Genomic DNA, 14,495 nt, shown 5'->3' with positions numbered 1-14,495 from the left:
AAACGCGTAACATTATCACTGTTACTGGAGGTGAACTGTTCTTCCCCTTCAGATCCCGATTGAGACGCAGCTGATGTACCCCTACAGTTCTCAAGCAAACATGAACTTAAAACAAAAACTTTCTACATGAGAAAAAAAAAAAAAAGATCTCTTGACCGTTAGAAATCCGAAATTACCTATTGCACCTTTGAGTGAACAGGTGTAGGTGGGTAGATATAGCCGTAGGTGCAGATGGAGGTTGTAGGTGTAGATGAGCAGTTAATGGGCAAACGAATGACCTGACATGCTAGAATCCACAATTACCGCACAACTTTAGAGGGCCATATTAGCCCGCTGCAGTCGTGCAGTTTGCATCCGTCGATGTTCATTTGACATGTGGCGCCCAGGCTAACAGCCGTATCAGTTGTGGCTGTTTCCACCGCGGCTTCCTGTTTACGCTGAAGATCCGCGGCAAGATTGTGACGGCCCCCGCCGCTTCTGCGCCGAGCCGCGCCCGCAACGCCCCCTTCCTGTCGGCCTCGGCAGCTCTGGCTCTCTCCCCCCGCTGTTTTTACACTTTGTGCTCTTTTGAGGTCGACAGCAAGAGAGCCAGGGAGCAGAAGGCCTTGAGGAGGCCAGAGTCCCGCTCTGGATAAACACGGGCCCCAGCCTGGAGTAAAGTCTTTAATACGTTACAGTGCATCGCTGGCGTTTGGCGCGGCGAGTCCACAGGCTCGGACCTGCAGGCCGTAAAGTGCGTTCTGCCTGTAGGACTGCAGGCGGGGGAAAGCAGAGTGAGACTGCAGGTGTGGATGAAAGCCAGCGGTGTTGCCACATGCCCTGGAATGTATCCCTGGCAGATTGTGACTGGGGCAGCCTGTGGTGTAGTGGTGTAGGCTCCGGTGTAGCCACAATAAGATCCGCACAGCCGTTGGGCCCTTGAGCAGGGCCCCAAACCCCGCATTGCTCCAGGGGGAATGCTTAGTCAAATCAACAGTAAGTCGCTTCGGACAAAAGCCGCAGCTAATAGCAAATTATTATGTACGAGTGGCTCGCTGTCTGAGTTAGCCCAGGATGGGGGATTCATATCCTGAACAAAATAACACCGGTCGTTTTCATTTGGACAGCATCGTCAGCATATCCTATGAGAAGAACAAATGTCTCAGTTTTCAGACAATGGGAGACTTGCATCCTTCAAATGTATTAAAAAAGAGGTGCCTCAGGATGACAGATGATTTCGAGATTCACTGTGAGAACAAGGGTGAAGGAAAAGAGAGAAAGAGGGAAGAGTGGAAAAGAGAAAGGGAGAGAAGGAGAGAGAAGCAGAGAGAAAGTCCAATTGTATGCCCCCAGCTCATGAAGCTCCCCAAACAAAGGCGGTCTGAATAAGAAGCTCTACCCCCTCCACTGTGTCTCTGTCACTGCCCCACCGTATCTCTCTCTCCCTCACTTTGCTCAGCTCAGTCAGCTCCATTGACTTCAGATCAGGCCAGCCATATTAGCAGGACAGGCATAAAGCTCCCAGCCAAAGCACAGAAACCATCAGAGCGCCAGCAATAACCAGAGGGAGATTAATTACAAAAATAGGAAACACGCTCACTCTCTCTCTCTCTCATACACACTCGGGCATGCGTGCGCTCGCACACACACACACACACACACACACACACACACACACACACACACACACACACACAGACAGACTCTCTCTCCTCCTCATCCAAATCATAGCAGTTCGTCGAATAAGTATATGACACATGACTGAACCTCCTCATACTGGTGTTTGTGTGAGGGCGTATGTAGGCCTTTGCCTTGTTGGTGATGCAGCTTTTTTCGTGTTCCTGCAAGTAACACCAATGTTCTCAACTAGTGTACCTCGCCCCATAGGGCCTACTACGTGACTGTGGGAATGTGTGTGTGTGTGTGTGTGTGTGTATGCATGCGTGTGTGTGTGTGTGCATGCATGTGTTTGTGTGTGTGTGTGTGCATTGCACAGCCGTCCGTTCGTCTGTACGTGGCATCATCTCGATATTTAGAGGGCTGAGACGCTGAACTGTCAGTGTTGTACTGGAGTCTGCGCTGGGGAATGCGCTGTGCCTACATGTGTGACTGTGAAGTGGCATTCTGACAGGCCGCCTCCTTCCGAAACTACGCCAACGCTGCTCCACACGGACGGACGCTGGAACGGCAGAGTGCGTTCACTCAGAAACTCTCACACTCTCGCGCTCGCTTCCAGGGAGGAGGTATTAGTCTAACGGTGTCTCTCTCTGGATCGCGCGGAGGACCGTCCCGTTCGGCACACGGTCAGAGGAGGAGGAGGAGGAGGAGGAGGAGGAACACCCACGGGGCCCAGGAGGCTGAGTCAGGGCCGATGACAAATGTTTGGGAGCATGAGGACTCAGCGAGTCAGCCACCTCTGTGTCACACAGCACGATGAGAAGAAAACAAGATGCGTCACGAAGGCGCATTCCGAAACCCACACTTCACCCTTACAGTCCAGATTACACCCTTATATACACCCTTATACAGTCCAGATTACACCCTTATATACACCCTTATATAGTCCAGATTACACCCTTATGCAGTCCAGATAAAGTACACCCTTACATACAGCCTCATACATCCCAGATAAAGTACACCCTTATATACAGCCTCATACATTCCAGGTAAAGTACATCCCCGTCTGAGACCAGCTGCTCAGACCAGGTCAACAGTAGAGTAGAATGTTTTCAACTAAACATTCCAATGCTGATGTAACAATCACTATTGGCATTTGAGAATATGTGTGGGTGGAATTGAAAGCAGTGGAGTTCTAGAACACGACTTTTGGGGGGAAAAGAAATCCAAAAAACCTGCTCTTGAAAGTGTTGACCACTGCTGCTACAGTATGTGACTCACCTGGGTCTACCTGCCAAAAATGAACAGAGAATATGTACATCAGTGCAAGATCTTTTCAGATTTTACATGCACTGCGCTGGGTTATAGCAACAGCTGACACTCGATGGTACTGTGGGTGTCTATTTAAAGCAGTCTTTATGTAAGCCTGCATTTGGGCAGAGAAACGGTCTGTGTACAAACCGTTCTCAGGCCCACCATGTGAACAATGGCAGCTCAAAGGGAGCGGTTTTAAGTGGAGCTCTCAGTCAGCCCTGGGAAACGTCCTCCCAGTAAGGCCGCGGCTCTTTTCACGGCGGACGCTCGGGAAATGTCCGGGGCTCGCGCTCTAGTCACATTTCGTGATGTCATTTCCTGTTTACCCTCATGTGAGGTCCAGTACCACAGACCTGTATCTGAGTCCAGTACAGAGGACTTGTATAAATTCCATCTGCCCAGCACTTGTCCAAGGAGTAGGTTAAACACAGCAGGAATTGGGACGCAGGGATTATGAAGGTCTGTACCTGCTATTATACCGATCCTTATTGTGCACATAAGAGCAGAGATCCGCCCTCCCTGCGGGTCTGGTTATACTCTAAACACCCCACCGGGTCCCTGAGGAGCCCTGCAGGCCCAATCCCTCGGGCAGGCTGTGGGCTTCAAAATGGAGGATGAAGCCAGCGTGTATAAAGAGCCACGCGCATTCATGTTTAAATCAGGGGGGCTGTTCAGAATGATCAATAAGTCACACAAAGCACCAAGCGCTGCACTGTGGGGATTTTCCAGGGTGCACAATTTCAAAAAATGCCAAAAAACGTGCATTAACACTGAGCATCTTCTGAGGGCTGAATTTATGTAAATTATGAATACATTTTAAAAAATTACATTAGGAGATATACAGTACTTGTACATTTATAGATAGTAGACAGCACAGTATGACATTTTATATTTTTGTTCTTTACATTTGCATTTACATAAATACTACTGGAAACTGTTGACATAAAATACATTTTAGAAATAACTAAATAAATGTGGTTTGGTGGAACTGCGTAGTTTGAGGAAGATCACGTTCCTCAGTCGGTAGTATTATTTAAAGCAGCAGATATTTGCAGGGAATGAAATGAGAGTGGACAGCTGCAGAGATCAGTGAATTCCTCTTTTTTCCCCTGGATTACACTGCAGAGCCACTCTCCCCTGATTTACATTTTAAACACACGTCCAAGGCACCGGCGCCCACTTTCCATCCATTTTGGCTCTGATATTTCCACACACCAAGGGAAGTATTCATATAAACATGAGCAACTGAGCGCACAGCTCTGAAAACCTGCTACATTCTCTGAAGCAAATGGAGGTGTGCAAATACTGCTCTACGTGATATGCAAGTGTACATAGACCGAGGCGATGTGGCTAGTGACAAGCAGGGTTTTTTTCCCCAAATGTTTTCATCAAAATTCTAAGCGACTGTTCTTTCAGTTACCAGTTGTGATGGTTACATCAGCATTGGATTACCCCTGCTGAAAAAAAAAAAACAGCTCATGCTAGGTTTTGAAACAGCTGGTTGGCCAGGTCAGACCAGCTCTATACTCAACATGGTTCGATCAGCTCAAGTTAGGTTTTGAAACAGCTGGTAGCTTTTCTTACACCAGGGTAGAATGTTCTGTTCAGTGACCTCACACCTTTTGAAGGGTTAAACACTGCCCTGGCGGGGATGAAAGGCAGTGTATAAGGAGGAGTAGGGATTACAGTAACGTTAAGTGCACAGACCTCTATTTTTAACTATGGGCTGGGTTATAATCTGGTTAGCTGACGCTGGGTGGGTTCCTGAGGGTAAGCCACAAGCTGAGGAACAGGTCAGCGTTTAGGGACGGTCACCACTTTGGTAGACGAGGTCACGCTTTCGAGAGAGACTGCGCTCAGTCTAGGCCTGGGGTTACCAACCCTGTTCCTGGAGATCGATCATTTTTCACTTCACTTCACATTTTTCACTTCAACCCTAACTGGGCACACCAGAATTTCCAGGAGCACTGTCGAGGCCTGCCTGGAGCTGACACAAGGCCACCATTTTGGTTCGACCACAGTGGATGAGGTGGCTTTCGTGGGCTCAGTCTCCCACCAGAACAGGAAGGCAGTCCGAGTCACAGGATGCGGGTCACACTCTTCACACACACACACACGCTTACGCTCAAGCCGTGAGCAAATCTGCGCCCCCCAGGATTACACAATCGTAGTCCTACTCAGTTTGAGTCAAGCTGCCTGCCGCCATAAGCCTTCACTATCGCTACCATTAGCCTTTTGCTATTGACACGACTGATTACTGCTTGTACTCCTCAAGGACTCCATACACTTTTCCCCACCAGAATATAAACTCTCTCACAGCAGGCATGTATTTTCCACCAGTGCACCATTATTTAGGCCTTCGTCATACCTAAGATATAGTTTACACCTGAATATTCTTGCATATTGTCTCACAGTTTGAATGCGGATAAGAAAATGTCCTTTGCATTGTGACTTCCTGTTGTACACTTCCCCTGCTTGCGAATGCAGATGTTTTCCAGTAGGATAGATGTGTTCTGCTATAGGAGCCTCGTGCCTGTAGACCATAGCTGCAGCTCCCTGGAGGTCAGAGGCCAGCTGTACCCACAGGCTCTCTCTCTCAGTGGGGCTCCAGGCTGTACCCATAGGCTCCCTCTCTCAGTGGAGCTCCAGGATGTACCCATAGGCTCCCTCTCTCAGTGGAGCTCCAGGCTGTACCCATAGGCACCCTCTCTCAGTGGGGCTCCAGGCTGTACCCATAGGCTCCCTCTCTCAGTGGAGCTCCAGGCTGTACCCATAGGCTCCCTCTCTCAGTGGAGCACCAGGCTGTACCCATAGGCTCCCTCTCTCAGTGGAGCTCCAGGCTGTACCCACAGGCTCTCTCTCGCAGTAGCGCTCCAGGCTGCTGCTATGCTAAAGCTGCTAATGCTAAAGGGGTCTGTGCTGGGATGAGCCAGATGTCCTCATCACTGCTCCTGCCACATGTTTCCACATGTTTCTCTCTCCCTCTCTTTGTTCCTCTCTCTCTCTCCATTCCACTCTCCATTCCTCTCTCTCCCTCCCTGATCCTTTATCTCTCTCCATGTCTCCCTCCCTGTTCCTCTCTATATCTCTCCCTGTACCCCCCCCCCCTCGCTCTCTCATTATCAGGAGCTGTGGCACATCCTGCCCCGAGCTGATTACCCTCCCCTCTCTCTCTCTTTCTCTCTCTCCCTCTTCCTGAGCAGTTTCCTCCCTTTGATAGGATAAGAGGGGCTGCCCTGCTCCGCCCCTGACCAGGAGTCACCTACTAACAGAGTCACACAGGGCGGCCTGTAGCGTAGTGGTTAAGGTATATGACTGGGACACACAAGGTCAGTGGTTCGATCCCCGGTGTAGCTACAGTAAGATCCGTACAGCCGTTGGGCCCTTGAGCAAGGCCCTTAACCCTGCATTGCTCCAGGGGAGGATTGTCTCCTGCTTAGTCTAATCAACTGTACGTCGCTCTGGATAAGAGCATCTGCCAAATGCCATTAATGTAATGCAATCTAACACACACACACACACTGCTCTGACATTGACCAGGAATCACCTACTAACAGAGTCAGACACACACACACACACTGCGCTGACACTGACCAGGAATCACCTACTAACAGATCACCTACTAACAGCGTCTGCCACATACACACACACACACACACACTGCTCTGACACTGACCAGGCATCACGTACTAGCAGCGTCAGAAACACACACACACACACACACACACACACACACACACTGCTCTGACACCGACCAGGAATCACCTACTAACAGATCACCTACTAACAGAGTCAGACACACACACACACACACACTGCTCTGACACTGACCAGGAATCACCTACTAACAGAGTCAGACACACACACACACACACTGCTCTGACACTGACCAGGCATCAAGTACTAACAGATCACCTACTAACAGAGTCAGACACACACACACACACTGCTCTGAAACCGACCAGGAATCACCTACTAACAGTCAGACACGTACACACACACACACACACACACACTGCTCCGACACCGACCAGGAATCACCTACTAACAGCGTCAGACACACACACACACACACACACACACACACACAAACGCGCACACACTGCTCTGACACCGACCAGGAATCACCTACTAGCAGCGTCAGACACACACACACACACACACACACACACACACTGCTCTCACACTGACCAGGAATGACCTACTAACAGCGTCAGACAAACACACACTTCTCCCACACCAACCAGACAACATTCATTTACGGTACTGGGTACACCACACGCGGAAGTGAAGAGATTTGCATTATTCCGTTGTGAAATGATGAACTGTAGTGAACTGAAGAACCGAAAAGTGTGGGGAATCCCCCAAGGTTTTAGTTGCACCTTGGCAATACTACTGCCAAGAAAAAGGGGGGTCTGTTGAAAATTCTTCAGTTAATCATCTGGAGAAAGGAAAACCAGGGCAGGATTTGGATTTGAGGGCCAGAAACGCCTTGTTAATGAGAGAGGTCAGTGGAGAAGGGCCAGATGGGTCAAAGCTGACAGGAAGGTGACATTAACACATTATAACAGAGTTAATCAGTAGATCATCACCGAATACACAATCTGTCAAACCCCTTCAATGGATATGGTACACCAATAACTGAAAAAAATAAATCTAATAAATACCTTCAGTCAGTTATTTTATTGACTTCTGCAGACCCAGCGCTGGAGACCAGCAGAGATTTGTCATTTTTATTTTGTTCGGACTGACCACTAAATGAATTACGCTGAGAAAAATGAATTTGCTTTTGTTGTTTTCATTAGCGCACATTCATTTGGAGGAGGAATGGATGAGGGGGGGATTACGGGAGATGAATGCTGAGAGCTGTCAAATCCAGATCAGCACTGGCAGAGCGGCTCTCCATCACCTCCAGCTAATGAAGCCGCCTGGCAGGGTGCCAATCGGCCCCGGGACACGCCCCCGCCAAGCACCGCCGCCGCGCGGCTCCTACGCGCCAACGGGGGCGTGAGGTTTAACCCTCGACTCGCCTTCAACCGCCACGCGGGCTGCCAGCCGAAAGCTGGAACCCAGAACCCAGAACCCAGAACCCAGTGCAGACAAAAATCAACCGCCGGCACTCACAACATACCCGTCTGTTCAAGCGGCCCGAAAACGTTTGCTCAGCACAACAAAGACAACGAGAAATGCGGAGACGAATTCAGCTCATCGTTATATTTAACTATTTGGAAAGAACTCAGATTTATGTCTCAATTAAATGGTAAATGGACTGCGTTTATATAGGGCTTTTATCCAAAGCCTGTTACAGTTGATGCCTCTAATTCATTCACACACACACTCACACACAAATGGCAAAAGGCTGCCATGCAAGGCACCAACCAGCTTGTTCGGAGCAATTGAGGGTCAGGTGTCTTGCTCAAGGAGACTTCAACACACCCAGGGCGGGGGATCGAACCGGCAACCCTCCCCCTGCTATTATTTCAGTCTTGTATATTTAGACTGTAGAATCATATTTCTGTTCCTTTTTTGCTAAAAAAAAAAAAAAAAAAAAAAATTGATGACCAACTGATATTGCCACTGAGGTGAGGCAGTTTTACTCATTTCAAGATTTGCCAATGGGGTTAGACAATTGCCCAGCTAACAGTAACTGAAGACAAGCTAATAAAAACATAGGTTTTTCACTGTAATTATAAGACTAAAACACTTTTCTGTAGCATTCAGCTCATATCTTTGTAGGCAGGACATGTTTGAGGCCAGCGTTTGGAATGGAAAATAGTGTCTAAATCAGGACTCCACACCCTCTTCCTGTCTCTAACCTCACACGGCGCGGCTGCCCATAGCAACACCACACACTGGCACGGCCCAAATCTTCCCTGCTCGCGCTTCGCCCTGCCTCCATGCGCGCGGGAATCCTCTATCAGACAGCACAGGGTTGTCCAGGGTTGTCCCTATTCCCACAAAGGTCAAAGGTCATAGCCTTGCCTTCAGTTACTCCAGTTATTCGCCTGGCTGGACACATTTATTCTGCAGCAGGGAGATACTGCGCTCTCAGACTCGCAGTGTGCCGCAGCAGCTGGGGGTGTGTAACCAGAAGGCCTGCAGGTTCACGTCCTAAGCGGAACATTCTCACAATGTTGCTGCCATGCTGTGGCGATGCTGTAACGTTGACAAAACGTTCCAGTAACACTGCGACAACATTTTGTGTTAGCTGGGAGGCTACTGCTGTTTTTGTCAGTGTAGTGGCCAAAAAACTCAATTGGAGGAAATCTGGGTAGGAACGCTGCTGCAGAAGGTGAGGCGTACACTTCCCATAGACTTTCCATTGCAGCTGTGCTCACAGATAATATGAAATGTGAGGTGTGTTCATGGACCTGGGAGACAGATGCTGTTCAGCCAATGAAACTCATGTTTAATAACTGGGTTAATACAAGAGCAGCGCCCCGTCAAATCAAAGAGGCAACTGCAGCTCCACGCTGCCAAGCAGAAAGTGCCCATCGCCAGCTCTTAAACAAAGTATTTTGCTTAAACTGATGAATGTAAAGCAATAAAATAATATCGATCCTTCCCTGGAAGCGAAGTGAAGCGAAGTGATGGTTCTTTTGATCGTGTAGATCGCTCTGACATCTGTGTCACCTAAGCCCACTGTCCCCTCTTACTGACTGCACAGCCCTGACAGCGCCCCCTACAGGTACACACCAGCTTGTAAAAAGACCCCCAACAGGTACACACCGGCTCGTAAAAAGGCCCCCAACAGGTACACACCCGCTCGTAAAAAGGCCCTGTACAGATACACACCAGCTCATAAAAAGGCCCTGTACAGATACACACCAGCTCATAAAAAGACCCCCAACAGGTACACACCAGCTTGTAAAAAGGTGCAGCTCTCTGCTCTCCAGCTCATAGAAATCACACTATCTGACTCCATTTAAAGACGAGCGTTATCCTTACAAACACTTTGGGAGCTGTAACAGAGCAATGAGTAGGATTGTGTCCACAGCTAGTCATGGCCTCTCTCTTTTTTGAAAATGGATTCTATTTCTGTGCCTAATTCTCAGAGCAATGTGAACCAAGTACTACATGATCTTTCCTTTCATCCATTGTTCGTTACACACCAGGAGAGGCGAGTGTTGCCCAGTGTTATACAATTAGTACAAAAAGGAAGTTCAACCACCAGCAACCTGATATTTCATGTTATTTAGCTGACGCTTTTATCCAAAACAACTTAACAGTTGATCAGACTAAGCAAGGGACAATCACCCCTGGAGCAATGCAGGGTTAAGGGCCTTGCTCAAGGGCCCAACAGCTGTGTGGATCTTATCATGGCTACAGTAGGCTACAGGCTGGCCCGTAGATCTTCTCATATTTATCATATTTAGAACATTTGCATATTGTAATTACGCAACATTCTCTGCCACTCTTCCTGAGATTACCTGGATGTAATTGATATAGGATAAAATATCAGTGATTATTTTACATCTTATGGGTGATTCTTAGCCACTTGGTTAAGATACACACAGATGTGTTTGTATGTACCGTACGTGTGAATAATATTCCGTGTTGGAATGCATTATTCATGGGCAAAAAGACATGAAAACTAAAACATACCAGATAAGGAGCTACTTACAGTTAATTGAATCATGAGATATGAATATACATCAGTACGAAGTATTGATATATGAGGTTCCCTCTACATAGCTGGTGAACCAGGCCTTTATTATGGGAGATGTGAGCTCACTCTGAACGCACATCAGTGGGCATGTGTGGGAGTTCATAATGAGCACTACACCCTGCCAGCACCTGCTGTTTCCACCAAAGTCCCCTAAATGCTCTCTGAATCACACGCCCTCCAACGCGAGCTCCACAACGTGGAGGCATAGAGCTAGGGTTCCCATACTGATGTGACCCCAAATCAATGTTCACAAGTTCACATGATCCCAACACCCCACCCACACACAAGCCCCATGCCCAACAACACCATTTTGCCTTGACTATGTTGGCGATATCCTACGGTCTTCTTCATGCCTGGTTATCGTTGAGTGGTTGTGATGTTCAACACGTTGTAACCTACATTCACATCTTTTAAAGAGACTCAAAATGACACCCCCAAAAGTAAAAAATAAAATAAAAAAAACTGTTTTGAAACCCCTGGCATAGAGGATTCAGAGTGGTCAACTTGTGTGCTCTTGCCTAAAGTGTGGGGTGAACAACTCTTCCAAATCTATAGTCAGGATATAATTTGATAATAATGTGTTACTTAGCTTGCTCAAGGGCCCAACAGCTGTCAAGTGCCAAGATCTTATCGTGACTACATATGGGCTTGAACCACCAACCTTCCGGGGCCCAGTCACGTCCCTAAGCCACTAGGCTACAGACTGCCCCGTGTATGAGGAAACACTAAATCATGGTCCTCGGGGGCCGAGAACTGCTGGTTTTCCACCCTCCCTTTACTTGGGAGTCAGGTGTGAAGACAGCGGCCATCAGTAGCACAAGTCGTTTGGTTAATTACCCGGGAGAAAAGAAAACCAGGGCTGGAAACTACTATTGCATACCTGGACTATTGGAGGCTTTTGAAATGCTCAAGGCTACCTCTGAAAATCTTTTCCTTTCCTCAGTTTTGCGCTCGTAGGGTCCTCTACTGAGCACATATATGCCTGAGCAGATCTGAAGCAGTGCAGAATTTTATATGCTCGTATATTTTATAAAGCAATAATTCAAATATTCATGGCATGGTGGTGGTACAACAAATGGCAATGCACAAAGGCTATCCTATTCCATAATGACTGCTATTCCATAAAGACTAGCCTCTTCCATAATGACTATCCTATTATACCCTATAATAATACCCCCATAAATATTTATTCTCTTTCTCAAGTCAGTAAAGACCATGACTAGGGGAAGCTTGCCATTTCATTGCCAACAACAAATAAAATAGTCAAGGCTTCAATTGCCACATAACAGTGGTTATTTTTTCCATCTCTCATGAGATCATGATTATTGGCCAGAATGCAGACATCCTTCAGCCCCTCCGAACCCCCCCACTCCCGGTCGCTGTGGCCCAGGTGCACTCACCTTGATGGGGTTGGTGCTGAAGCCAATCTTGCGGCTGGGCGGGGGCTCCTCCTCGTCGGGCAGGCCCGCGATCTCCACGCAGCTGGACTCGGGCTCGTAAGGCTCATCTTCGTCCTCCTCATCCTCGTCCAGCTGGCTGCCCCCGGAGTCCTCCCCGATCCCGCTGTAGGCGCTGATGTCCACCAGGTCCGCCTCAGAGTAATCGTCCCTCCGCGACTCCTCCATGTCCTCCCCCTGCGGCGAGCCCTCGGGGTCCTCCTCCTCCGCCTGCCCTTCATCCTCCATCCCCGTCTCTGCCTCATGGCACTCTGGGATCGAGGAGGAGCCTGTCTCGGAGGTCTCTTTCTGAGCCCTGGCGGTTTCTCCGTTCTCCAAGGAGGCGTGGATCTCGGCCTGCACCAGCCTGCTCCCGGCCTCCGGGCTGTCCTTCCCGCTGGAGTCGGCCGCCGCTCCGGCTTGGGCGTCCCCCTCGGCCTGGTCCTGGGCCCGCTGTTTGCTTTCCTCCGACCCCGCCCTGCGCTTCTTCAGCTCCTCGGGCTTGGCGCCCCCTGACCTCGGGGCATCAGCGCCCGACCCTTTCTGGACACCCGCTTTGGTCCTGGGGCTTTGCGGGGGGCCCTCGTGGCCCTTGGGGAGCCCGCTGTCATCCAGCGCAGTGGTGGGGGGTAAGACACGGCTCTTCTTGGTGATGATCTTGGAGTTGAGGACCCCCATGCTGCGCGGGGCGGCGGGGCGGTGGAGGTTGTTGCGGAGGTCGGCCTTCTCGAAGACGGCGCTGAGTTGACTGACGGTGGGCGAGACGGCCTCGCCGGCAGACATGGTGTCCAGGCTGTCCAGCGACTCGTTGCTGCCATTGAAGCGCACCACCACGTCCAGCCGGCTGTCCTGGAAGCCCGACGCACGCTCCTTCTTCAGCAGGATGCGGTTGGTGGCCGCCTGTTTCTCCTGCAGGTGGCGCTGCTCGAAGATCTTACGGGTCTCCTGGAGCTTGGAGAAGCCGGAGGCACCCCGCGAACCCCCACCGTCCCCCTTTCCGCCGTCGAAGCGACTGACACGCTCCGAGACGGTGGCGCCCAGCTTGAGCAGAGCACTGTGGTCCACGTTCTCATTCAGACTGCTGGCACGAGGGAGAGACAGCCGCACAGCCTGATCTTTAACCTTGGCCGGGTCCTCTTCCTCCCCAGGCACTGTGCCCATCTGCATGAACATGTTCTTAATGCGGTGGACGTTAGAGCCATACCTGCGGCCCCGACCCGACGGCCTGGGCTTACATTCTTTGCCTTCATCCCCATTCGTAGCGTTGCTCAGGGCATCCTTAGCCTGCTTGAGCGCCTGGATACCCGCCTCATAGGCGTTTCTATGCGGGGACGGGCTCCGCAGCGACGTGCTACTGCTGCTGCTGCCGCCGTTGCTGGCTGCGGACGGGGCTTCGGTCTTCATCATGGTTGATCACGCTTCGCCAAGGCTGGGCTTTGACGACATAGCTCCCCTGTTTTTCCCCGGAGCGGCGGCGCAGAGTAAATCGGTCAGATTCACCAATAGTACCCCCCGGCAGGAAACAGATACACACAAAGAATCCGGGCGACAGGACAGAGAAAAGAGAGAGCGAGAGAAATCAGGCTTGCGAATATAATTTCAGGCGCAGTTATACAATAACGTCGAAGAGGGAGATCGGAGAGAAAACGGGAGCATCTCTGATCGGCTCTGATGGCAGTATAACAGGAGAATCACACTGCAGGAAGGAAAAAAACGGACCTAGGACTAGCTATTAAAAAAACACTGACGGTTGCATTACGTTAACCGAATAATAAATTTGAGCAGCACTGATCCGTATACGTTACACAAGCGATGAATAGGTTGCGTTTAATTCCTTTTCTCATTAAATCATTTGATGTCTTGATTTTTCTCAACTACCCTATTGCAGATTTCTGGTCCTCCTGCAACAGCACAAGCTGCTGCAAAGAGGAAGGACACCGCTGGGTCATAAAGCTAGCTGATTTTCAACATCCACAACATTATGTTCTCGATTGCAACTCCTTGGGCTATTTAAATTATATTTCGAAGACAAATAAAGCGAATATGCACTGTGGTAGTAGCATTGCTGTTCATTGGTGTAGTAGCCTAATCGTTGTGTTCTTAATGTAAATGGTCTAGTAACACGCACTCCATTCAGATGTGCTAAATGCCTCATTTGCATATACAACTGCAAAGAGAAACCGCTTCAATGGACATAAAGTAATTGGATATCGTGTATTAGTCGAAAACCCACATATATTTCTAAAATATTTGCTTGGGTTTACAATAAAACTGTGCCACAACTAACCCTACTGGCATAATTTACTATTTTAAAGTTACTTTTGTAGGCTAGGTCTACTCAGCTCATGAATGGGGCCGTTATGTCTAACCTACAGCTGGCAGCGTATTGGTTTCTCCGTTGGGGAAATCGATAACGAATGTAACATTTTAATCTATGCTAATTCCGTTCATAACACACATAGCACGACATAAACGTTGAA

General features: G+C 49.2%; 1 protein-coding gene across 1 annotated transcript in view; it reads right to left on the bottom strand.

Annotated features, from left to right (window-relative positions):
- The window catches only part of LOC133114480 (neurabin-2-like), a 39,405-nt gene that overhangs the window by 23,885 nt on the left and 1,025 nt on the right, over nt 1–14,495 (bottom strand). The window contains exon 2 of the mRNA XM_061223934.1: nt 11,980–13,468. Within this exon, the coding sequence (XP_061079918.1) occupies nt 11,980–13,422 (1,443 nt within the window). The 5' untranslated portion in view covers nt 13,423–13,468. The remainder of the gene's footprint in view (nt 1–11,979; nt 13,469–14,495) is intronic.

The sequence above is a fragment of the Conger conger genome, chromosome 16 (genome assembly GCF_963514075.1).
Source record: "Conger conger chromosome 16, fConCon1.1, whole genome shotgun sequence".
Taxonomy (NCBI): domain Eukaryota; kingdom Metazoa; phylum Chordata; class Actinopteri; order Anguilliformes; family Congridae; genus Conger; species Conger conger.
Note: the sequence above shows the minus strand (reverse complement) of the source record. Positions and strands in the feature narration are given on the sequence as shown.